General features: G+C 44.5%; 1 protein-coding gene across 2 annotated transcripts in view; it reads right to left on the minus strand.

The window, feature by feature from the left end:
* Positions 1 to 1,479: 1,479 nt before the first annotated feature.
* The window catches only part of EEPD1 (endonuclease/exonuclease/phosphatase family domain containing 1), a 65,122-nt gene continuing 40,843 nt past the window's right edge, over positions 1,480 to 25,758 (minus strand). For both annotated transcript variants that reach the window (XM_046938127.1, XM_418838.7), the window contains 5 exons: positions 12,387 to 12,497; positions 9,230 to 9,364; positions 8,495 to 8,627; positions 2,521 to 2,715; positions 1,480 to 1,979 (listed from right to left, as the gene is read on the minus strand). In XM_046938127.1, the coding sequence (XP_046794083.1) occupies positions 1,783 to 1,979; positions 2,521 to 2,715; positions 8,495 to 8,627; positions 9,230 to 9,364; positions 12,387 to 12,497 (771 nt within the window). In that variant the 3' untranslated portion in view covers positions 1,480 to 1,782. The remainder of the gene's footprint in view (positions 1,980 to 2,520; positions 2,716 to 8,494; positions 8,628 to 9,229; positions 9,365 to 12,386; positions 12,498 to 25,758) is intronic.

A 25,758-nucleotide genomic window follows, 5' to 3' on the forward strand; every position in this document is an offset into this window, starting at 1 on the left:
CATCCTTCTCTCTAACCAACAGTTTTCAAACGTGATCCGAGAGGAGCACGAACAGAAGGCTCTCCAGCTCTCTCTCTCAAGACAAAGAGATTCCCGCTCTCTGCCTGCACCCACAGCACTGCAGCCCATTGGGCTGAAGAGGTTGGAGAGCGGAGCCACACCCAGGCTATCCCACCTTGCTCCAGCTTTAATTTTGTACAGAAATTAAGACATGTTGTTTGACACACTCAACCATCTGTGTTTCCATGCGAGTTGTTCCTTCCTGAAATGAGGCCGTTATTTCACTTCAACTAACCAAGCTGCTATGAAAATACTGCTCTGCTGTGCAGCCCTCATTTCCCCTTGGCTCGGCACTGCTGTCAGGAGCATTTCTTGACAGCACTACAAGGCGCATCAGAGAGCTTCCCTTTTCACTCAGCACAAAATGTGCTGTGTGGTCACTGGGGCCCTGGAGCAGAACGTGCCAGGCTAGCAGCAGCTCTGCACCCCTCACACCCATGTATTGCTCCTGAAGGTGCTGAGTTGTTTTTTCCAGTCCTTATGATCCCCCCTCCAGGTCACTGCCTATTAATTGCTACTCTACAATGTCACACACCTGGGGAATTGAATGCTCCCTCTCAGGCACCTCGTTGGCTGGTGTCTTCCCTGTTCAGGACATGCACAGAAACAAACCTCCATAGGAGAGCCCCATGTGGAAAACAGACACCATCCACCCCTGCTGCGTAAGTGACGATCATACGCTGTCCTCAGACTCCATGCTGCAGTGCCTGAACCTGGCTCATGAGCTCAGGCACTGGACGCAGAGCTGCCTTCCAGGAGGAGCAGTAGAAAACACAGCTCCCTGAAGAACCAATGAGCAGAGCTAGGTGCAGCACGCCCTCCTCTTTGATCCTCCTTCCTTGCTCTAGAAGTTTGCTGCAGTTGCTCTGCCAGAGGAGTAGGGCTTTTCCTGTGAGATCCCCAGCAGGAAGCAAAGCAAAGGGCATTGCCTTGAGTGTTGGTGGGTGGAGGAGTGAACCAAGTTCTACGAAGGCATGAGTCAGTGTTTTCCCAGCTCCTGAGAGCTATCACGCAGGGAAAAATAACACTGAATGCTGCACACCGAGCTAAAAGCCAAAGCCAGGCTCCACATCTGCCTTCTGGGACAAAATGCACCCTGCCCAGAAGCAGAGAGAGAGGAAGGGGAGGAGAAGAGGTGTTCATCTCAACACTGGGCTGAGGAGGCGTAGTGCTTCTCTGGGTCAGAGGGACCACACAGGACCTTCTGGTCACACAGGGGGCCAGCACCTTTTCTGCTTCCCAGTTTCAGCAGCTTTTGCAAATGCTGAGCTCACTTAAGAATTGCCAAGAATTTTCACATAGCGAGTCTTTGTGTGCCTTCTGCTATTCCCCTCAGTTTACAAGGAAGCAAAGAAACGTAACCATCACAAACACCACCGCAGCAAAGCCCTGCCTGGCTGCGTTTTAGCCAAGATCCTATACAGTATTAAAAGTACACTTTATTTTCTGTACAGTTCTCTTCCAAATCTCCAGGCACGGAGATGGGTCCATTGCATCCCTATAAAAAGTTACAGACCACTCTATTGCCGTGAGACACCCCAGAGCTGTCCGTGAAGGGCACAGAGCGAGAGCCATCAATGGCAAGTGCTGATGCTTTCTGGACATGGGGAGGACAGGTGAAGAAGGGAGAGGGGGAAGCAGCTCTTCTGCTCCGCAGCTGAGTCTCCAGCAAGCAGAGCTATGGGCTGACCCCTGCAACAGGAGAGATACCTCCCGTTCACGTCATCGTTCGTGTTTAGTGTTCGAGTCGCGCTCAACGGTCACCCCGTTTCCATTCCGCGTCACCTCCTTCCTGTTCCAGTCCTTTTCCATGTAAAATTCAGCTAGCACGGGGCAGTGATCTGAGGCTACTCCACCCCAGGACCAGTTATCAGGGATCCATGGGTTTGTAAGACCTTCTCGCACAACAGCCCAGTGGCCTGCAAGAAAAAGAATCGCATAAAAAGATCAGTATGAAAGAGGTGCCTGGATTTAAACACATTTCCACAAGCTTGCAAAAGAAATACTCAGCATGCTAAGGAATTGAAGGCAGCTATAGGAAGTCACAGCATCATAGGATCGTTAAGGTCAGAAAAGATCTCCAAGATTATCTAGTCCAACCACCAACTCATCTCCACCATGCCCACTGTCCGTGTCCCCCAGTGCAGTATGCACACAGTTCTTGAACACCTTGAGGGCCGGTGACTCCACCACCGCCCTGGGCAGCCTGTTGCAGTACCTTACCACTCTTTCTGAGAATAAATGTTTCCTAATAGCCAACCTGGACCTCCTCTGGCACAGCTTAAAGCTCTTGTCCTATCAGCTCTTATCTGGGAGAAGAGACCAACCTCCATCTCACTACAACCTCTTTTCAGGTAGTCGTAGTCCAGCAATAGTAGTTGTATGCCAAGCAACATCACCCACATTTAACCCGATGTCAACCTCACACAGGTACATGACTTAACCAAAAAGAAACTCTACCTGTGAAAACCTTCTTCAGACTCCGGCTGATCCACATGTTGTCCAGCGACTTCGATCCCTGGGGGTTCTTTGTGCTGATGTTAGTAAACGTATTTGAAGGGACCAAGTGATGGAACTTCTCCTTCCTCAGTATGTCATGGTCGCTGCTGTCAGCAGCCTGGTTAAAATCTCCCAGGATGATCACATCTTTTTCCCCTGGAAAAGAGAAAAAAAATGGAAAGAAAAAAGAGAAATGAATGGAAAGAATGGACATCCACAGCTTAAAAGGAAGAAGAGAAGGAGGTATACAAACAAAAGGAGAAAATATACAAGTACTTAGTAGCAAAGCTAACTTTACTCTGAACTCCTGAAAGCAGTGCTGTTGGAAGCCTTTTTTACTGACGGCTCACTCATGGCCATCCCGTTCAACTTGTAGAAGAGAAGGCTCTGGAGAGACCTCATTGTGGCCTTTCAGTGCATGTCTCTTGCCTGTTTTTAAATATCAGCATGATTATACTGGGACCCTTTGCCAGCTATTCACAGTGACAAATGCAAAGTCTAGCGTTTCTACTTTTGGAGCTTTCTAGAAATCTGTGACTTTGTAAGCTTATTTTTTTCCTTCTGCAAGACAGATGAGGGCTGCTTCAAAAGTAATGCCTCCTACTTAATTATGGCGGCCCATGACATCAGAGGTGGATGCTGGTGGTTTGGCAGTAGGGGTTGAACCTTTTCACCATTCACCATTCCATTACATATCGTTGCCGTGTGACAGATGGCAGCAGAGGGGCAGTCTGACAAAATGGCATCTGACATGGAAGTGCAGATGAAGCAAAGGTGTGTCACTGAATTCCTCCATGCAGAAAAAATGGCACCCATTGACATTCATCGACACTTGCTGAACATTTATGAAGACCAAACAGTAAACATGAGCGCAGTGAGGTGGTGGGTGGTGCATTTCAGCAGTGGCGACGGCAACATGAAAGACAAGCCATGTTCTGGGCAGCCATGCACAGCTGTCACACCACAAAATGCAAAGCGCCTTGATCAGCTCACGCATGTGAATTGCCAAATTACAACCAAGGATCTGGGTACAGAGCTGAATATCAGCTTCAGTGCTTTGGAAATGATGGTGGCAACAATGGAACGTCACGAAGTTTACATCAGGTGGGTCCCACAAATGCTCACACAGGAAAAGAAAGAACAGAATGTTTGTCAAGACCTACTGAACCAATGCAAGGCCGAAGGTGACAGTTTCCTGGATTGAATCATTACTAGTGATGTAGTGTCACCACTATGAGCCAGAGTGAAAATGGCAGTCCGGAGTGATGACATGTGAATTCCCCATCAAATATAAAGTTCAAGACACAGCTCTCAGGGGGTAAAGTGCTGTGCGCTGTCTTTTGGGATAGGAAAGGGGCGATCCCTCTGGATTTCCTGGAACACAGACAAACCATCAGCTCTGACTGCGACATCACAGCACTGACTAAGCTGAAGGCTCCAGACACCTGCGTTAAGCCAGAGAAGAAGACAACCTTTCTCTTGCAACACAATAACGCCAGGCCTCATACCAGTTTGAAGACCATAGAACACACAGCCAATGTTGGCTGACTGGTGCTACCACACTCACTGTATAGTCTGGATTTGGTGCCTTCTGACTTCCATCCGTTCAAGCCAATGAAAGATGGACTGTGTGAGCAATATTTTCCTAGCCAACAATGCCACAATAGCAGCTGTGAAACAGTGTGTCACCTCCACTGGTGCAGATTTTTATGAGGCTCTTGTTCATGCAGGCTCTTGTTCATCACTGGCGAAAACAGACAACTAATAGTGGTAATGCTGAGTATCTTGTAGCACAGCATTTGCTCTATTAATTGCTCTATTAAAGACTGTTATTGTGCTTTTTATATCTGTTGTAGTTTTGATGGAAATAAAGACGAGGCATTACTTTTGGAGAAACCTATGTACATACTGGCTCCAACTTGTACTGATATTTTCTTTTTATAGCTTTCCTGTAGGAGTCAAGGACAATTTTGTTATGATTACAGGAAGACGCAGTCTTTTGCTAGTATATATCAGAGCCCCAAAAGTGCAGCCCCTGTTCTAAACCTGGGTGTTGAAGAAATCTCAAAGAGCAAGCCTGAAATGCAGCCTGCAAGCATGATGGCAGCAGGTTAGTTCACAAACCATGCAGACACTCACTGGCTACAGAAGCTTTCATTCTCCCAGATGACTGAAGAAACACTGCTGAACTTGGATACATTAGAATTTGACTAGGGCTTAATTTCCAAAGCAACTAAGGAACTTACTTTTTATTTCCAACCCTGAGTAAGGAAAGAAACTCTGGGCACAGGGTATATCCACAGCATGTGCTCTTCATAGCTCTACAGCTGGAGATGGAGCTATCTCAGCTGTGCACTCGGGTAAGAGGAGAACAGACGTGACTGCTGCCCATCTCAAACCCCCACCAGAAAGGTGTGAGAAACTCCAGGACTGTGATTGCTGGGCAAAGACTGCTGCAACACAGACCTTGGTACTGATGAAGGAGGAATCTGCAACAAGGATGCACAAATGCACCAAAAACGATCACAAAGCTGATTTCAAAGAAGGCAACTGTTATATTCTCTAAGTCCCTTTGCTTTCTGTGGTTGAAGTGTGGAGGAAGAGGACCTAGAGACTGCTCTACCACAAGCAGCGCTTGTTGATAACCCTACCTGCTGTGTGCTGTTGCTGTACAAGTAGCTAGCCAAAAGAGGGAGCACAAGTTAACAACAAAATCTATTGCACTCTTCTCTGACTGCAGTTCTTCAAAGATGAACTAGGAGAGGGCAGGAGGGCAGAGAGACTGATGGCTTATGACTTACAAAAAGCAAATAAACAAATACTTCTAGACATGCTGCCTGCTAAGATGCATAGAGGCGATGAAAACATAATGAAACTACTTGTAGCTCATCTGCCCTTTGCGAGCTATGCTCATATTGAACATGACACGATGTTTAAATATTATTCTGCAAAGTGCCAGTGATACTGACCTTCCCACCTTTAAAAGAAACAAAAAAGCAAGCCTGAGCCCAAGTTATTTTAAGATCTGTCAGAACCCAAAAGAAAATTAGTGTTTATCTAATGGGGAAGCACCAAACACCCCCAGAGAAAACTGGTTTGCTCTCATGATCTGAACAAAGTGCTCTAACAGTGCCTCTGAAATGCCACCTTCCTCTTCTGCAGCTCTCATCTCGGTAAGGCAGGCAGGCTTCCCTTCCTGCAGCATGCCAAGCAGCATGCTCACTGTGAGCTGGCAGTGCAAAAAATCTAAGATCTGGACCAGGAAGATGAATCTGATGGTTTCATGTCTGGGTGTCACGATGCTGCAGGAAATTGCAACAAGTGCAACCGCACTGCTGCAGTCCTCCAGGACTAACGTTTGCTTAATGGCCAAGGCAGTGCTTGGATCCTGATACAAAGGGGGGAAGACCACTCTGCAAAGGTCTGGGGTGCATCCTTGATGGGGATTACAAACTACAGACAGGCAGGAATCCTAGCAACAGCACCTCAATCCTGCACAAAGTATTTATTTTAGCAAATCCTCCAGCCTTACGTGAAAAATAGATTAAAAAGTCATAATCACAAATAGAAATTTTAACTGACTGCTCAATTCTGAACAACTCAGAAATAGCAGAGGCTAAAATAATCAACACCTAGATATGTTTGTGGAATCAGGTACAAAGTCAGTCTGGTGTATACACAGGAAATGAGTCACTGTATTCTTTTCTGTTTTAAACTTTCTCATGCAGAACAGATAAGCATGCAATCATAACGCAACATGAAGTGGACAGAGAAGGGATAAACAGGGTGCAGTGAGCATTCAAGAAGCCAAAACTCCATTTTCCAGCCCATCACCAAGGGAAAGGGCCTCTTTCTGGTCCTCTCAACCAGGAGGTCCTGGTGCTCCACGTAGCTGCAAACCCCTGGCACAACATCTGTGCAGCAGACATCTGCGGTGCTTCATTTTGTTGTCCTGCAGCAATGGTGAAAGCCTCTGTTGTTCCACAGCAGTACAGAGACCCCTAAAGGACACTCTCCCTTGACCTCCACGTGCCCTGAATCAGTCCCCTAATAAATTAAACAGACACTTAAACCCTCACATTTTTTCTGAAGAGCACAAAATCCAGATCATGGGAAGGATGTGACAGCACCCAGGATGGTAAGAAGCTCCCTACCGCCTCTCAGAGGTCTTCTAGGCCAAGCGCCTGATGCACAGGCACTTTGCAATATGGCCAAGCCAGACGGGAGAAGATGACTAAGCCAACTCTGGGTTCAAGCACTACCAGCACACCCGGGATAGTGTCCGTATGGTCATGGTCACCACAGTGGAGATGAACAGGTGGAATGCTTAAGAGAAGGCAGAAGGGTTGCTGCACAGTTAGTTACCAGCAACCACCGAGTCTCTCTGGTACCGCTGAGAGGAAAGGAGGACCAGAAGAAACCAGGACCCACTCATCTGATGGCAGACATATGGATACACTGCTGCTCTGGGGGATGGAGACCTTACAACAGCCTGTGTGTAACTGAATTTCTTGAGCGTGTCTTCTTTGTAAGACAGCAAAGAAGGTGCCTGTTAGCAAAATGGGATCAGAAACACGGACCGATTGGAATAGCAACAGGCAAATCAGTCTTAATTAATCCTATTTTATGGATTGGCTTTGAAAAAAAAAAATAAAAGAATGGTGGTAATTTTAAGCCCGACATTGATTTTGGCAGAGTAATTCAGTACTCCAAATAACACGTGTGCACAAGTATTTGTTTATGAAACAAGACCTGCATCCCGCACGTTAGGAATTTGAACTTCACCTTTTGTGAAAGATTAAATCAAGAACAAACAGGCTCCAGTAACGTGCCCACCACATGACAATAAGAACACAAATGAGAAGAAGCCCTAATGTCAACAGTCTAAATTTAGATGCAGCGGAAATGCATCTCTGTTGAGTTCGGAAGAGCTACACAGTTATCTGCATCCCGATTCAGCCTTCTGGGATTAAACAAATGACCCTTTTGTTTGCCTTCACCCTTTTCTTTCTCAAGGTATGTGGACAAACACTTATTTCTGCAGGACTTAAAAATAGCTCTGACTGACTTCTTGCAGATCAACAGGAAAAACAACGGAACACACATAAAAACTGTAATTACCTCTTGTGTTATACAAGAGGATTTTAATGCTTTCAAGTGACTGACCTTGCAAAACTATGCCAAGAGGAAAATCATCGTGACTATAACCTTGTAACCCTTTTACATCTTTGTTAAGTGGTAAGCAAAGGGCTAGATTTTTCAGGACCTATGAAAAGATCACCAATGCCAACGCCACTTTGAATCTGAAACCCGCTGTTCTGCTCCACTGGAAACTGAGTTAAATTTGCAAGCTTCAGAATAAGAAGCAAATTCTCAGAAATGAGGTGAAGAGATTCAGCTGTCTATTGCATTGCGTGAGTTGAGATACAAATTCTGGTGTCACTCATCCTGGTGTAAAACCAGAGCAACTTGTCTGAAACCAACAGAATTGTTCTACTTAATTACATCCGTATACCAAAGCTGCTTTCTGGTCTGTTTTCTCATTAGCAAGCATCTCCTGACTTCCACTGGGTTTTCCAAAGCACTTCCAAATATCCAAAAATAAACAAAGAACAAACTTCTTGTGGGAAAAAGCCAGCAAGTTTTGTTCTGATATCAGGTAGATCCCATAAAATCACAAGGAGATTCACTTGAAAAGTGTGGTTGAAGCCAGTAGGATCTTCTGAGGTATTTGTGTGAATTAGAATAGATTGCAAGATAATGAGCAGAGAAAAAACACACTTTGCACACTGTGTATCATTCAAAGAAAGGTAAAGACAATGCAGAGCTGATGAGGAAACTTGTGAAACCTGCACTAAGACAGTCACATACATACTTTAAATTCCTTTTGAATAGGTATTTGGAGATGCTAACTGGAAGGAAGACAACACCATACCTTTCAGAGTCTCCTGCAAAGTCTGTGCAAAGGTTGCTAGTTTGTGGCTGTCATGGTTCTTCCCTGCGTTGTCCCCCACTGCAGGCGCCAACGCCAGGTGAAGGTTAACCAGTGTTAGGTCATTCATCCCAACCTGGGGGAGGAAGGAGGGAAATCAGTGCAGTACAGGGCAAGGGAGGTCACAGAGCAAAGATATTCACCTGTTCCATATACTTTTGGCAGTAAGTCCTGGTGACTAGGACCCACCTCACTCTGCGTACAGTGTGTTGTGTTTTGTCTCGGTGCTTTGGGAAGACAGCTCTATTTGGACAACCGTGGCAGCCCTTCAGTTCTGGGGAAGCTGACTTTTGTAAATACACAGTTTCTTTCTACAGCAGTTGCAGAGAGAAGCTGACTCTTTACGAAAAACAGTTTATGCAAAACCAGTTGTTATTAAGCTACAAATAATGGCTTGGTCATTACACGGACTAATTACTGCTCTCCTGTGATCTGCCTTGGCCTGCCACAGAGATTAGTCATGAAACTTAATGTACCTTGAAATGAGCCGCTGGCTCTCTGTAATCTTCTGCTTACCTTCTGGGACTCACTTTGTCGCGTGGCACAAGTAGTGCTTACTTCTAATCTTGACCTGTTCGTATTTATTAGAAACTTCTCTCAAAGCATTGCCAGAGATGTCAAATTCCCTAAACTGTATACAGCCATCTCTGCAAGGGTCAGTTGGCAGAACTGAGTTACCTTGAAATGTGCAATATATGGGTGAGGATACGAGTGTCTCCCATTGCCATTGGTCTGTACATTCTCCTGAGAAGAAGCATCTTTCAGCTCAATGCCAGCTGTTGTATCCCAGAGGAAACCACAATATTCGACTCCCTGCAATTAAAGCAAGAGAAAAGCCAAAAATAAGATGTCAAAAATAAAGCATTCTGCCCAAATTATGAAACTTTAACCCAAATGTTTCAGTCAACTTGGTATTGCTGTTGGCAATGGTGTATTATCACTTCCCAAATACGTGGAGGTGGTAAAATGTTTCTATTCTGGCTTGGCACCTGCCGAGGGCAGGAAGCGGATCTTGCTGTGCATGGATTGAAGGGAGAAACAACATCCTAGAACAGGTAGAAAAGCTTCTTTATTTCACCCTGACCCTAATGCCCTGCTAGGATGCAGGAAGAATGTCCCACTGGCTTCACTGAAGACTGAGCACGCTGAGTTTAAGTGCATATTGCCTTGCTACTCACACCTTCATGCTGGCTCTTGGACCCCCAGGTAAGCAGAGCACTGCTTGCTCCATCCAACACTTTCACAAGCTGCTCTATCTTACACAGGTAGAAAACATTCAGGATTGCTGCAGTGGTTAGAGATTTAGCTGCAGCATCCTGTGTGCATCTTTGGGTTGACAGATGCTCTTCACTTCCTGCTGTTCCAGGCAAGAAATCTGATTCTTCTCAGTGTGGTCGATAATAAAGTAGTTTATGTCCCGAGCATCCCCAGCATCCCTCCTCTGCCAGTGGTCAGTGACACTCATTTATGAGAAGAGCATAGTTGGGGTGCATAGTTACAGGTCTTTCTCCTGACAGCCTCTTCCAAGCACCAGCACATCAGTGCAAGCAATCCTTTCGATTCCTTCTCTCCACACCATACATGATCTTACAGACTCCTGTCACGCCCAAGCTAAAAATACCCAAGCTCATTCAGCCTCTTGGCAAGACATCTGGTCTAGACCTCTCAGCCCTGTCAGTTTTCTCTGCCTCCTTTCCAAATGAAGTGATTCATGTTCAGGTTTCCACTTCTTTCACCCTAGTGTCTATCACCCTACAAGGTTTTCTTGGACTACTTGGAAACGTGGCATTTCCAGAAAGCTGTCTGCCCCCATTACACCAGCAGCAGTATCTAATTCAAAGCCTGTCAAGCATCCCCTCTCATCACACACACACAGTTTGCCTTGGTATCATTCAGACCTAGTGAATCATAGTTAAATCCATCTCAAGGAAAAGCTTTCCATTTCAGCTGCAAAAAGGAAGTGTTATCAGTTCTACTGTCTTCCTATGGGCCTTGAAAGAAAGTATTATGTTTGGCTAAAATCCTTTGGGAGCATCTTTGGCCAACTCGCCACCAAACTCAAGTCTAATGTCTGAAAACTGAGTAGGCTACAAGAAAAGACATGGAAGAATAGATGAGCTGTCAGCAGCTCCCCACGACTCCCTGACTTCAGATTTCTCATCAACACAGTGGCACAAAATCAGTGATTGGTAGGAGGTGAAATGACTGGAAAGTGTGGAAGCATGAGTGTGATGCTCTATCCACTATTTAGCACTGCAGATGATCCCAAGAGCATTTGTGCTGAAGGTGCTACATATTAACAGTAACACTGCATTACTTCATTGTACTGCGTTTGTGTACACAGTGTCCAAACCCGATGAAACCACCAGGTAGCCTAAGGGACAGAAAGGGCTTTTTGGCTTTATGAAGGGTGCTGTAGGGCAGCCAGATTTCCCTTCTGTAAAAGCACCTAAAGGGGAGAGTCAGTAAGTAACATTTCCTTCTTAGTTTGGCCACAGACTTCTCCCACCATCTGAGAAATCCTTCATCCTTACATCCCTACCAAAGTACACGGTGATTTTTAGTTATTCGATCCACAGTCAAAACCTTCATTGTCATCTTTGGAAATACAGCTCAAGAAAGAACTGACTGAATAACCTACATGTAACACAGAGGCTCCGAGACAATTAATAATAGTTCTTATTACTATGACAAAAAGACATAGCAAAGAGGACAACTTCACACAACTGTTTAAACTCAGTGCCCTAATGATCTCATGTAACAAGAGATCCCAAAATAAAGATTCCATCCAGGAATAAAAATATCCTGAAGGGGATTTGCTCTCTGCATTGGAAATAGCGTTGTCCTGAATTGTGCATACAGGATCCAACCGGAGCCACTTATCTAATAATGACAGCACTCAGACTAGATGAAAGTAGCCCACCGTGTGTTCCATTACAGGTCTCGGCTCCTGCTTCCACTGCACAACATTCATGCTGTAACAACTGCATCGTGACAATGATCCTGTTTGATACCAGCAGCCTCCAGTCTGAGGAGGACTTTGCTCTGAAGTCTCATTAGCACCCTCAAGGGGAAAAGAAGAGGCTTCCCTTGGGATAGACCACCTTTGGCTACCATTAGTAAGGTTCAGCTCCATGCAGCTCTACTCTGAATACTGTCAAGGGTGGCCGGTGCAACCATCACCACCTTGGCAATTAGTAGATCGCAGCAGTACAAATATGAATTCCTATGACAGAAGATGCTGCAGGAAAAAGCATAGTACAGCACCGTGGTGTTTTGCAGTGGAGTCCAAGGAATATTTCTAATATGTGTGCAGGGCACCTCAGGAAACATGCTAGATAAGCTCCTCTGCCAGATGAGGACAGCATGCTGAACAGCCCCTCTGTAGGGTCTTCGTTTGTAAACCTGTAAAACTGGAAGCTCCTCCAAATCTCAGCCATTGCTGTATCACATAGCAAGCTGACTAGCAGAAAAAATTCAGAAGTACTGCAGCGTGTCAGGGGCAAAATGAAGGGCTCTTTCCTTGTCCTAACACACAGCCTTTCTTCTGCACGTCTGTACTGTTTTTATCTGTTATTCACCCCCAGAACAAATGGGCACCTTTCTCCTTACAAGTGTGCCACAGGCTGGGGAAAATAATTCTCCCAAAATACCAATAGCACAGTCAAATTGAATTCTATATAAACAGTATGCTTAAAAAAAAAACGTTGTCAACCTTGCCAAAAAAGATCTGCAAAATGTTTTGCCTTAAACAGACGATTAAAAATATGTCCTTGGTTAGAGGGAAATAAAAAAAAGAAGTGAGGCAAAAGTTCAAACATAGGGATTAATGTACCTTAGGTAGCTGGCCTGAGGGTTTTTCGGAAACAACACCCTTCCAACATCCTCTAGGGCCCTTCCACTTGCGGATGTTTGGCAGCGTCGGCTGGTTCAGCTCCATACAAAACTAGAGAGAGAGAGAGAGAGAGAGGTGAAGGGAAAAGATCAGCTTCGTGAGACTTTCAAAAGAGCTGCAAAAAAGCATGCAAAAAGACATTGATAGAGCGCACCGTGGAATACACACCATAGCCTCTACTGAAATGTTAAGTAGTGCCCAGCTACAAACCTGAGGTCGTTTCTGCCCGAGGCCAAGGAAGTTGTATCAAATTGTTAGCTACAGAATTAAAGCTCTGGTTTTTAACCACTGCAAGAGCCTCAGCCAGTCCCAAAAGGGAAGCTTGCTAATGTGGAAAGAACAAAATCGAGCCTTCAGCACACATGTGGGATGCAAAACCCCTGCTTCCCTTGGAAGGCTCACACAGGAGGCAGTCTGGGATGGGTCCCAGTGATGTATCACCATTGGAGGCTGGGTAAAAACAATGCAAATGCTGAAAGCAGGTACTGGAAAAATGCCTAAGTGTCTTCCTCGGGCTCCTTTTCCCCCAAAGCACCAGCCTGTGCTGGGGAGCTGGGCAGGGGGCTCTAGAGGCAGGAAGCAGCAGTGCTGGCTGCTCTCCAGCGATCCAGAGGGGCCAGAGGAAGGGAGGAGGCCAGACTCGACAGCCGGCTCTCAGCTGACAGAACCACTTTGGGGTTTACAGCTCCAGGAAGTGCTTGTGGCTTGAAAGCAGGTACTAAAGAAACAACAAGTTGGCACGTGAAGACTTCAGGCTAATAAACGTCAAACAAACTAATGTGCCAAGGGTGGGCTGTGGGTACTGTGAGGGCTGATAAATCAGAGGGGTGAGATCCTCCATGCTACAAGGCATTTGCATTTCAGTGGGCAAGTAAAAAAATGACAACCAGAAAACAGGTACCAGAAACAGGCTGTGCATGCAATACAGCTGCTTTAATAGCACCCTATGTACTGACTACGGCTGTGGAATGGCAGATGCATTCTGGATGCTTGAGACTTCTTGTTCATGCAGGGACTGGCTGCACATCTGTACACACAGCAGATCCTTCTGATGCTCCCCACAGACACTGGCCTTCCTCGACACTTCTGTACCACTTAACTGTCTTATCTGTGAGTTCAGATGCTGAAGCTGTAAGCATTTACCTCTAAGATACACACAACCCAAAAACAACCTTTTCGTATCTTGGAAGGCCAAGACACATTTCAGTTCTTGACTCAAAAGAGAAAATGTTTGGCATGCTCTTTAAGAATTTTTTCTGGAATGCAGAGATTTGCAGGGGCTTCTGATTCAAGATGCTGCACAGCGATGTAGCACGCTCTACACAGATGCTGTAGCACAGCTCATCATACAGCTTCAGGCAGGGCTGGGCTGATGGACAGGTGACACTGTGACAGGCACAGTAAACCACAGCAGTAACGATTATCACAGAATCATAGAATGGCCTGGATTGAAAAGGACCACAATGATCATTGAGTTTCAACCTCCCTGCTGTGTGCAGGGTCACCAACCACTAGACCAGGCTGCCCAGAGCCACATCCAGCCTGGCCTTGATGCCTACAGGGATGGGGCATCCACAACCTCCTTGGGCAATCTGTTATAGTGTGTTACCACCCTCTGGGTGAAAAACTTCCTCCTAATATCTAACCTAAACCTCCCCTGTCTTAGTTTAAAACCATTCCCCCTTGTCCTATCACTATCCACCCTCGTAAACAGCCATTCCCCCTCCTGTATATATGCTCCCTTCAAGCACTGGAAGGCCACAATGAGGTCTCCCCGGAGCCTTCTCTTCTCCAAGCTAAACAAGCCCAGTTCCCTCAACCTTTCCCCAAAGGAGAGGTGCTCCAGCCCTCTGATCATCTTAGTGGCCCTCCTCTGGACCCACTCCAAGAGCTCCACGTCCTTCCTGTACTGGGGGCCCCAGGCCTGGACGCAGTACTCCAGATGAGGCCTCACAAGAGCTGAGTAGAGGGGTACAATCACCTCCCTGTCCCTGCTGACCACCCCTTTTTTAATGCAGTCCAGAACACAGTTGGCCTTCTGGGCTGCAAGCGCACACTGCTGGCTCATGTCCAACTTCTCACCTACCAGGACCCCCAAGTCCTTCTCCACAGGGCTGCTCTCAAGGAGAAGCATCATTTCTGATGGCATTCTGAGACGTCAAACAGCAGAAACGTGAAGAATGAATTTCCTAACATTTAAATGACTTAAATCAGCACCCATACAAAAAAAAGTTAGGAGTTCTGCTGTAAACTGACGGAAGAGTTAACTTATCTCTGGGTTGCAGCTGCCCAGCGGCCAGCACAAAGTGCATGGCAGGGCTGAGTAATGCTACAGAAACCACCATGTTATTAAAAAGAGCATCTGCAATCAAGTAGTTTGAGTATTTTGTTTCCTCCAAATTGGTTTTCTCTAACTTTGCTGAACCAGAAAGACAACGAATACGATTACATGGTTTGTTTGGACAAAGCCATCAGGCCGTTCTGGGTACAGTTTCAGCAGCTGACTTTAATTCATGCCCGCTTTCCAGGGCCCACAGGCACACAGATTTTGAAGCTCTGGCAGTGTCCTTGCTTAGGTCATGTTTTTTGCTGAACTGAGAAGTGCATTTCTTAAATCATGTTGTTCTGCCTGCAAAGCCCAACATCAAACAAGATTACACTTTCCCTTGTACAGTAAAAATCTACAGACGAGCTCATGGCCTACGTAGGGCACGGAAAAAATATTCCTCCTCCTTTTACAGAGTGAGATCTACATCAATCCCTTTGAGAAGCCGTTTCTCAAGTGGTAAAGAAAAGACTGGAATGAAAACCTCAGTCAGAGCATTTCTCCCCCCCCCAAAAATCCTCACAGGGAGAAAAGTTCTAGCTTTGTTTTTTTTCCTCACGAGCCTTTCAGCCTGCAAGTTTCCTGAAACAAAATCAGCTTTCTTTATTAAATCCTGTACATAACCAATCCAAAACTCAAGCACATACTATGTGCTACCTGCAGCAGAAGGGCTCCTACACAAGGACCCCTCCAGTGTCACGGTCACTCCTGCAGCTCAGTGCTAGCTGCTCTGGTAAGTGCCTCTGGGCTGCAGGAACGTAGTGCACATGGGCTCTGAACGTACTCCAGGCAAACAGTTCTGGAAAGGTGACCCCCTGTGACAGCCACCTGCCTGCTACCAACGCTTGGAGCCAACAGGGACCACCATGCCAGGAACTAGGACAAGCCCTGCGGCCTTTGCTCACCATCAACCCATCATTTACCCAAGCAGGGAGGATCTGAAGACGTAACTGCTCTCTGTTTACCCTGATAAGGAGCCTGTGCCTACTGCTGCCAGCCACTTCAGAAGCAGACAGGAACAGGAATGAGGTTATGACTAACACAGGGTGGCTGGAAGAAGCTGAAGACATGCATGTCTGAGCAGAGTCTGAAGAGGGAAAGCAAGGTGCCCTGGCAAGTGTTAATTGTGCAGTACAGGTGCTAGGGAGCACACTGAGCCAGGCATGCTTGCATCCCATGTCTGAAAAGAGGATGCATCAGTCCTCTGAACATTTAGGAAATCAAATGTGACCCAGGAAAACAATGCCTAAGGGCTCAATAAAGTTACATATAATATGCATTTCTGATCAGCCAATGATTCCTCTTTTGAGGATGCTTATTTCCACACCTGAGTCAGAGCACAGGCTGCAAAGAGGGTGAGAAGACATCACATGGAGGAGCCGCAGTGTGAGCCAGTTATGAGGGCACAGTGCATCTTGTCTCAGTGCACCAATTATTGCCTGAACTTCAGAAAGGCACTCAAAGCAATTAACTGCTCATTTTCTTCAATTACCACGGAAGCTTTCAGGCCAAAAGGGTACTGCAGCAAATGTAAACAACTTGCTTCTTCAAAGCAAAGGTGGTGTTAGTGCTGCTTAAGAAAGAGGATTTTATTTTGTTGGCCTGTGACATCAGAGGCGGATGTTGGTGGTATGGCAGCAGGGGTTGAACCTTCCTGCCAGTATCCCATTACATTCTGTTGCTGTGTGACAGATGGCAGCAGAGGGGCAGTCTGACAAAATGGCGTCTGACATGGAAGCGTGGATGGAGCAAAGATGTGTCACTGAATTCCTCCATGCAGAAAAAATGGCACCCATTGACATTCATGGACATTTGCTGAACATTTATGGGGACCAAACAGTAGCTTCCGTAGCTGACAGTTTGCTCTATCAAATGATGTTACTGTGTTCTTTGTATCTGTTGTAGTTTCCCGATGGAAATAAATAGGAGGCATTACTTTGAGAATGACCGACGTATATAACACAGTCTCTGTGTTTTTAAGAGGCACTGGGGGAGTAAATCCAATGACTACACAAGGTGCATATGAAACTTCTATCAGCTCCTTAGCATTTCAGATACGTTAAGGGATGGCACATGAGTAAAGATTTGAAATCATCATGGTGAAAGAGAATTGGAGTACAAGCAACAAAGAGTGAGGGAGTTGGCGGCAGTTGAAAAGGAGACTTTGAGCATCAGAAAGACAGACATTTAAATGTATTATCATATCAAAATTCACCAACTTTTTCAAACTGCAGATCCTGGAAAAATCTTGAAGTAGAAATCTGGACCTGTAATTCAAGTTGTATAATAGAGGGCCTTGCAGTTGTGCCTGAGTTCTCACATAACCAAACATAACGGCAGAGAAGGAAGCATTATTATGGCTAAAGCCTAAAACAGACTCAACATTGGATCCTTTTTCCTATTGACAATAGTGTAGTCTCAGGCCTTCGCTGCTTGTTTGCCTTTCCCTGAAGCGTATCTGTTTCCTGTTTGCAGAAGTAGCCAAACCCTGATCACTCCTGAAAACACACGACATGGGGATGCAGACACCGATGCGTGCGATGCACTGCAGCCTCCTTTCAGAGGAACCACATAGATAATGCAGGGGAAGGGGGTGACCGTGTGCTATTGTGACTAATGTTTTATACATGTCCATTTGACTACTGCCTTCCAGGAAGACCTCATGGAAGGTTTTGTAATACTTATCGATCGTGTTCTTCAAGCACTGATAGTACAGAAAGGCAAACAGAACCTGGCAGGTGGATGGAGGCCTGCCAGACAGATAATTATTGGTGTTTTCAAAGGAGAACAAAACTCCACAGACAACAAAGGCCTCAGACATATTGATACATTCTGTTTTGGAAAAAGATTGCTCTTTCTCCCTCGCGTGAATAACTCTGCAATGAAGAAACAACGTATTTAAGGTGTGATTTATAGAAGCCAAGTTACAAACTTTAGGAGAAAAACTGTGTGATGAAAGTTAAGATACGGAACAAATCTACTGAAAATGCCACAGACACAGAGTTACTCCTGGCAAGGTTATCAGCCCATCTTGCCATGTTAGTGCGTCCTGTTCGTGCCATGTCATCCAGACCCAGGGCAACATCTTCCATTCCGTACTCACTGGCTCACCGCTCCTAGAGCTAAATCAAAGCATTAAGATTGATGACTGAGTAAATCCAGCCATCCTCCATGCTCTTTGCAGATGTTATTTAATGCATCCCTCGAACAGCTCCAGGAACTCACTGTGAGCAGCAAAACAGAGGCAGAGAACTTGAGCACTGCCCATCCAGCTGCAGCCTTGACCAGCATCTCACTTCACACATAAAACTGCACCTACAGGCACCATCACACCATGGACAAAGCTTGTTCGCTGTGATAACATGCCATGCACATACACACATCTATGCTGGAAAATACGAGCTCCTTCCAGACCCAGTGTGATGCAAGTTGATAGAAGTTTTCTGTTGCTCTACCTCCACCATGGGGCTCTAGCTGTGCAATCAATTCCTGTTCTCTCAGTTAAGTACAATGAGCATAGTTCAGTCTCGTCTGGAAAACACGCTGCTTCTGCTTCTCACGTAGCAGACCAGTATTTCAGAGAGACATCCACAGAGGAAGGATTTCTTTTTTTAGCTCCTGACTGCTGCAAGCACCACGTTACGGTCTGGAGAGCATCTTCTATGCCGTAGCCTCATCATCCAAGAGCTACATGGCAACCCTTGCCCTGAATTCCAGACTCTGCTGCAAAGATCATTTCTAAGTTCAATGCGGAAAAAAAAGGAAACCTCCTGGGTTGAGTTCCTCAGAGGAGACAGGATGAGGAAGGCTCATTGTCTAAGCCCAGTTATGTCTAGCATAGGCAAGCAATTAAGTTGTCGAGATCAGGGAAACCCAGAGTATGCACAGAGGCACAGCTCTAGTTACCAGAACACTACAGCAAAGCATGAAAGGATCCCAAAGTTTTTAAAACAGAACACATCACCTTTGCAGGAGATATCTAAGCACCTTTATGAATTTGGCTGTGTTTGGAGCCAGCCCGTGGATTTGAACCAGACTGGAACACGAGGCTCTGTTCTGCAGCTGCCGTATTACTCACCCATTGTACTTCATGAATGTGCGGGAAATAATCAGGCTGATAAATTTAACATTATCTCAATTATCAAAGGTTTATAACGGTTTGTTTCCATAACACAAACCTGTCTGAATCAAAGCAGATTTATTTATTTATTTCTTAAATGAGGCTTTAAAGGACCGGTTGGGGAGCGGTAGGAACATTAGTTTGCACCCCCAAGTTATTTGTTTTCCTCTCTGAGTACTTATGTTGGAAAAATTCAGCAATGAGCTTCTCCACCATCCTCCCAGATGAATTACATACAGCACACCACAGCCACTCGACTGCTTAATTCCTTGTAATATCTGAGAGGAAATTACATTCTTTATCCTTGACAATATGATTGAAAAAACAGATTGTAGCCCATAAAAACAGTTCTGGGCTCATCTTTTAATCACAGTGTTCCTGAGACAACAATTCGGCTCATTCACTGGCGTGTCCTTCTAGCTTCATTCTAAACACTAGTTATTATTTATACAAACAGTGTCTTTTTATAGAGTCTGAAAAGGAAGACATGGAAACCTTTGGCGCAGAGCAGCGAAATAACTGGAAGAGGCAATGCAGTAACTTAAGTGCTGGGGGCATTATTAAAGGTGGATATACGATGCTCAACTACGTATTGTCAAAATAGGGTATGAAACATCTTTCAAGTCAGGCTGTCATTTAACAGGAAGCAATCATAATGTATACTTGGCAGAAATCTACGCTGCCTTTTTGCTATGAAGGAGAACATCCATACTGGCCAACTTGTGCACACGAGCAGCTTTGTGGGTATTAAATTTCTCATGTTTCTATTACAAGCCGAGCTTTTTCCTTGTACTTCATGGGACAGACTTATTTTGCAGAAGACTCTTCCTGAAGACTTATTTTCTTACCCTTAAGAACATTATCTTAAACATAACACCAGAATTAAGGCTCAAGTGCTTGTCAAGGATGGGCATAAAGCCTTGCAATTCCTTCCTGAAGCCTTTTCAAGTAAGTGTTTTTGTCTGCATAAGTAGGCAGTATAATCATTAACAGCATAATGGCATGCTAAGGGAGCTGATATGCTATAAAGAAGAACAAAAAAGAAACCCTCATGATTACAAGGGTATCTTTTTCATCAAGCTGCTTTTACAGGAGATGAGTGGTTGAGTTCAAGCACTTTCCTTATATTGTTATAAAGCAGTCTGCTCAACTGGTTGGCTCTGCTAAAATCATAGCTGCAATACAGATGAATTATTTACTTATTACTATGCTGTCTGCTGTAAATGTTCAGTTGCTTACTCATTATTCTTTTTTTCCATCTCATTATTTCCAAACAAAGAAGACAAGTTTCATTTTGCCTTCACTTCAGCCATCAGAAAAAAAGCACAGAGCATCTCTTGGAGAACACACACATCTGCTTAGGGAAGTATTACTGAGATTATTAAAGCAATGAGGCAATAGATTTTTTGTTTCGTAATATTACAAGCATACTGCTGCAGAGAGTGCTTGAAGCAGTGACCAGTATAGAGCTCCAAGTCTTCCATGAGGTGTGCTATTGAATGCTTAGCCAGAGCAGAAAGATGTACTTCACGTTGCACCATACCCATGACAGGGAGGGTGGGACCTAGATGATCTTTAAGTCCCTTCCAACTCAAACCATTCTGTGATTCTGTGATCATGAATACCACTTTAAAGAGCCGCAGCTTGTGCAGCAGATGCTTGGAGAGCTAACCTGTGCATTCATTTGAACTAGATATGAGGCAGCAGGCAACCAGGAGTCAGTACCTTTCTGAGAACTCTCTTTTTCTTTTATTTTTAGTCCCCGGACCAATAGTTTTCTCACGCAACCAGGAAGCTCCTGTCAATTTCCACAGTGTGGTGCAAAACCATACCACTCGGACAGCAACCTTACTCACCCAGTACACACCATGACTACAAGAGCCGAAGATCAATTTATCAGAACTTAGCCCTTCGTACAGAAGGCAAATAAAAGTCTGCCCATGAAACACGAGACCCAAGAGTGATAAGAACCGGTCTCTTGTTCCCCAGTTAAAACTAAACAAATGAATCCAGTGAGCTATTTGCCATGATCTGAGTCTCCTTACCTTGAGCCAAAGGAGAAGTTATGGGAAGACATCGTGCCAAGACAAAGAAAGAACAAAAGGGAATGGGGAAATCATACAGTTTTGAATGTTTTTTATCAAGGAAAGCTGCACAAGCACAAGAGATAACTAGGTCTCAATCCACTACAATGACAAAGTTTACTCATTTCCACAGACACAAGATTTTTTTTTTTTAAACTTCTGGGGTATACAGACAGGTAAAGATGGACTGTGCTGATATGCATCATGAGAAAGAATAAAGCAATGTGTTAGGAGAACTGTTCTGACACAAAGGAGAAAGGAACAGCTCTCATTACTATGTCAGTCTGGTCACCTCCTCTATAAAGACCTCCATCAAAAATAATTATTCACAGGGCATTTTACTTCCATCCATTCCTTTCCTACTGTTATGTCACCATCTTCCCTAGCTAATTTACATCTCTGTTTAGAGCAAACATTCTCTCCCATGATAAGAACCCCAAAACAAGGAAGAGAATAGTAATATAATACGACTCAACCATTACCAGTCTCAAACATTTATTCTTCCCTCGGGCATCGATTACAACACATTACAGGACACTGTGGCACTTCTGTAAAGCTATTTGTATCTGTCTCGTATCCTATTCCATTATTTATTTCTTGGATATTTATTATTAGGATGATCTCTTTCAGGCTGCTACCATTAGAACGTTATCTCACCTTGCTTTTTTTTAAATCTCATACGCTTCTTCTTAATTCTTTGTCACGCTTCTAGTTCTTAACTTAAAGAGTCTGATTTGGCACTGATTCCTCTCTGAAACAGCATGTTCTTTGTTTAAAAGTTTGTATGAGTCATAGATGGTCTTTGGTCTTCACCCTGCAGCACCCACCCCTCCCATAGAGGCCAGGGGACTGTCCTCCAGTCCTGACCAAAGCTCTGCTCAAACAGATGCAATGAGCTCTGGCTTCCCACAGAGAGCACACACATTACTTAATCTACATGAACAGCCAAAGAAAATGATTTAGGGTGACATTACAAAACTCTTGCTGCTATGACAATCTTCTAAACAGGGGAAAAAAAAACCCACAAACATAAATAATCTTGCTCAAACTGCTTCAAAACTGGTCCTGTTCTATGAACTGGCTTTGTCTTCTGCCACCTTACAAAAGGAAGCAAGGAAAAAATGACAGCTAAAGGACTCTTCATATTACTCACAGACAAAACTTAAATGCATTTATGATCATACACTTTTCATTTCTCCTTGATCTGGAAACATACAGAATGATTTAACTGATGGATAAGATCAGCTTCTGTCCTGGAACTAAACTAAATGTCTCTCACACACACAAAAAAAGCCCATCTGCTATAACAAGCAGTCTCCATATCACTAGTTGTCACAGATGCACTGCTATGCCTTCAGAGAGAATCACAGAGCACCTCCTAAAGGAGGGCATTTTAAGAGCCACCTGTGCCCTCCATGGCTCCCAGTGGTGTGCATAGCATTGCTTCATAAGAAAAAAAATGGAAAACACAGCTGGAAAAAAACATTCAACCAAAATAAGCCAGAGGTATAAGCAGGTGTGAGCATGTGCTTCCTATGCTACAGACCACATGATGGTGTACGTGGATGGAATAACTTCGAAGAATCCTCCTGTAGCAGGAGGATCCTCCTCTTCTCAACAGCAGAACATTGTGATTCTCCTGAATGCTGTCTGGTACGTCACTTCTGAGTGAGAGCAAAGTTAATGTTCACATCCATATGATACACTTCAATTGCATTTCAACTTCTACACATTTCATTTACACCCTTGTAAAGTCTGGGTTGAGCCTGTGGTTTCCCTAACAGAACTGTGACAGAAACCACGGCCTCGTGCTCCAATCAGCTGAAACTAGTTTAGTGGTGTAGGTATATAACAAGTATTCCCTTTACCCTGAGGTTTCTGGACCGAGGGATGGGGTCTAAAAAAGACTGCACTGCTGAGCATTACCCACACACAAATAACAAGCAAGAGAAAGGAAAGAAAGATAATGGAAAAACAGGAAGATGGCACACCCCACATCTCCTTTTCTTGCTCTCTGAAAGCTAAACTGCTGCTGTAGGGAACATCCTAGCGTACTTAAGTTTCAAAGGGGTCAACCTCTTTCTGGAAGGGACAGTTCTGAGAACAGACAGTAAATGTAACTGCTTTCCAGTAACTAATTCATTCACTGTCAATTGCCTTACAGTTTTTTAATCAGCAGTTCTAAAGCAAAGGAAGATAGCAAGAGGCTAGGATAACCCCCATCTCTCAGAGACTGCTGCAAGATGGTACTTTCCAGAAGATTCAACAGCAGTGAGAACACGGGATATTTTGGCCACATGGGCAACAGCTACACTCCAAGTGGTTCAACCTGCAGAGCTCAGACAGCAGTCACAGAACGTTCAGTGGGGATGCCAGCAGCCCTTCCCAGTGCTTCCCATAGGAGTCATCGATGGCAGCTCCTAGGCTTGTGTTGGCCTGAATGCGATGAGTAGGGTTTGCTTGCAAGGGCAGCATTTAGGACATGAGCAGCCACTGAGCATTCTTACCAAGGTGATGGGCCAGATATATGGCCTCAGGTGACCAGTTGCTTCGTGTGAAGCCATATTATAGTGGAGCTACAACTAGCGAGTGCACACGCACATATTTATTGCCACGCAAGCAAGAAGTGATGTGCTTGTGCTTACCCATGTACATGGAAAACAGGAGCTCTCTTCCAAACACCACAAAGCTCCTAGGGATAACCTTTCACAAATAAACAACCTGCCCGGCTCTGAGAGGGATTTTATAAAGAACAGAGATTACAATGGGTTTAATCACGATTAAACACTGATCTGGCTCAATCTACTCAAAAGCAGACAAAAGATAAATAAAAAAACCTCCAGCAGATTCATTTCATACTGGAAATTCTGGAACCTCGATTGACGTCATACTTTTTTATGTTCAGATAATATCTGGAGGAAACAGTACACTGGATCAAGAAAACAAAAGCAAATTTCTAGTTAAAATTCTCTGTGTGCCGTGTAGAAAGGCAAACACTACAGCAGGGAATGCACAGGGCAGCTCAGCATTTATAAGCCCGTTTTTCACAGTAGCTGAAATTTCACCGTTAGCGTGATGCCACTGGAAAGAAAGGTCCTGATCTCTTGGGTTTTACCCTGCAAAAGTAGACAGAATTACTCACCCTGTTCAACACTCAAAGGCATTTCCCCTCAGACAAAACCCACTTCTGATTGCTGGCATGTAGCTACCAGTCAGGATACTAAATTCTCTTACTAAGTAATGCCACCTCCTCGGTGTCACTCCAGTTGTGGCTCACTGATTCTTCAGGCATGGTAGGAAAATTCTACATGACAGGAAGGCACTGAATGTAGCGAGCATCACCCACATACAGGCATCTACTCTTTCCTATGAGTGACAAAACACAGGAAATGGGCTTCCCATCCACAGGAGACAATTCCAGCCACTGGTGTACTGCTGAGGAAAAAGTCAGAAAGAATAGCACAGATTCTAGCATTTGCTTGCTTACATTTGCATGCTAAGCTTTCAATTTCATTCAGTGGGTTAAAGATGCTCTCTTCAAGGAAAGAAATCACTCTTTGTATGAGGAAGAAAAAATTATCTGGAGAAGCCTGATCAATTTACTCATTTTATCATCCCAACTCTTTGTGTCCACACCAGCATTACTGCCCAGTGGATAAACATATAATGTTTGGCCGAGAGATGGAAGAGATCGCTTCTATACTAAGTCATCTAGAAGCTGTGTGGCCACATCTGGTGCCTAACTAATGGATCCTACACTTCATAGCTACAGGACCTCAACACCAGGTAAAGGACTGTCTATCAACTTCAACAACGTTATCCCTGAAAAAAACGACAGTTCTCACCCCCAATTCCTATCTTGCATAAGCCTACCTGGTATATCTCTAAATCACTTCTCACAGCAAGCAGAACAATTGTCATTCTGTAGATGAATTCCACACTTCTAAAAACAGCTGAGCAGACAGAATTACACGACTTGTGCTTCCCAGGTGGGAAATCAGCAAACTGCTTGGTCTTTGGAGTAAAATTGGATGGTCCTTTCTCATCTCAAGTAACAGCAGATGTACTTATTCATTAATATACAATTAGGAACATAATGGCTTACCATTACTTGATCCCAAAAGAAAGCTTACCTTATAAAATGCTATCAGTGGTTTACTAAATAGAAAGTTGTTGTACAGATTATTTAACTTTCCACAGTAACTTAACTCTCAAGGAGAGACGAACTCAAGAACCAGAGTTAACGCCTGGAGGAAACTTTTGACAGAATACGAGGATATTTTTAGCTTCGTATTTTACCAAAATAGTAAGTTTCACAGAGATACAGCCAGATGCAAATGAACTACTTACAGGTGAGTGAAACACAAAATCACAGCAAATGTCAAGAATAACACCCACACCCAAATTTAATTGCACGGAAGTATTGATCCAAGGCTGACTGCAGCTAAGGGGAGCGCTCCTACCCATTTCAGTTTAGTCTCCTGCTCTACATGTGCTTAAGTGTTGCTTTTACTGGAATAAATACTGCAGAGGTTTCTGCACACCCCAAGTCTGCTGTGCAGACCATAGGCAGTCTGCTTAGGATCTTATCCCAAACTAAAAGATGAAGTAAGTGCTCCCTGCAGTGGGCACAGAAAATATGCAGAAGAATGGAGAAGTCCACCCCAAAAGCACCATCACTACTTCCTTTTAAACACGCAGGTTGGAGGAACAACAAACACAAACTGAACTATCTCTGCTGAAATTAAGCAAAGGTGAGCTAATTTACTACAGCTGAGAATA

Source organism: Gallus gallus, chromosome 2, assembly GCF_016699485.2.
Source record: "Gallus gallus isolate bGalGal1 chromosome 2, bGalGal1.mat.broiler.GRCg7b, whole genome shotgun sequence".
NCBI classification, from domain to species: domain Eukaryota; kingdom Metazoa; phylum Chordata; class Aves; order Galliformes; family Phasianidae; genus Gallus; species Gallus gallus.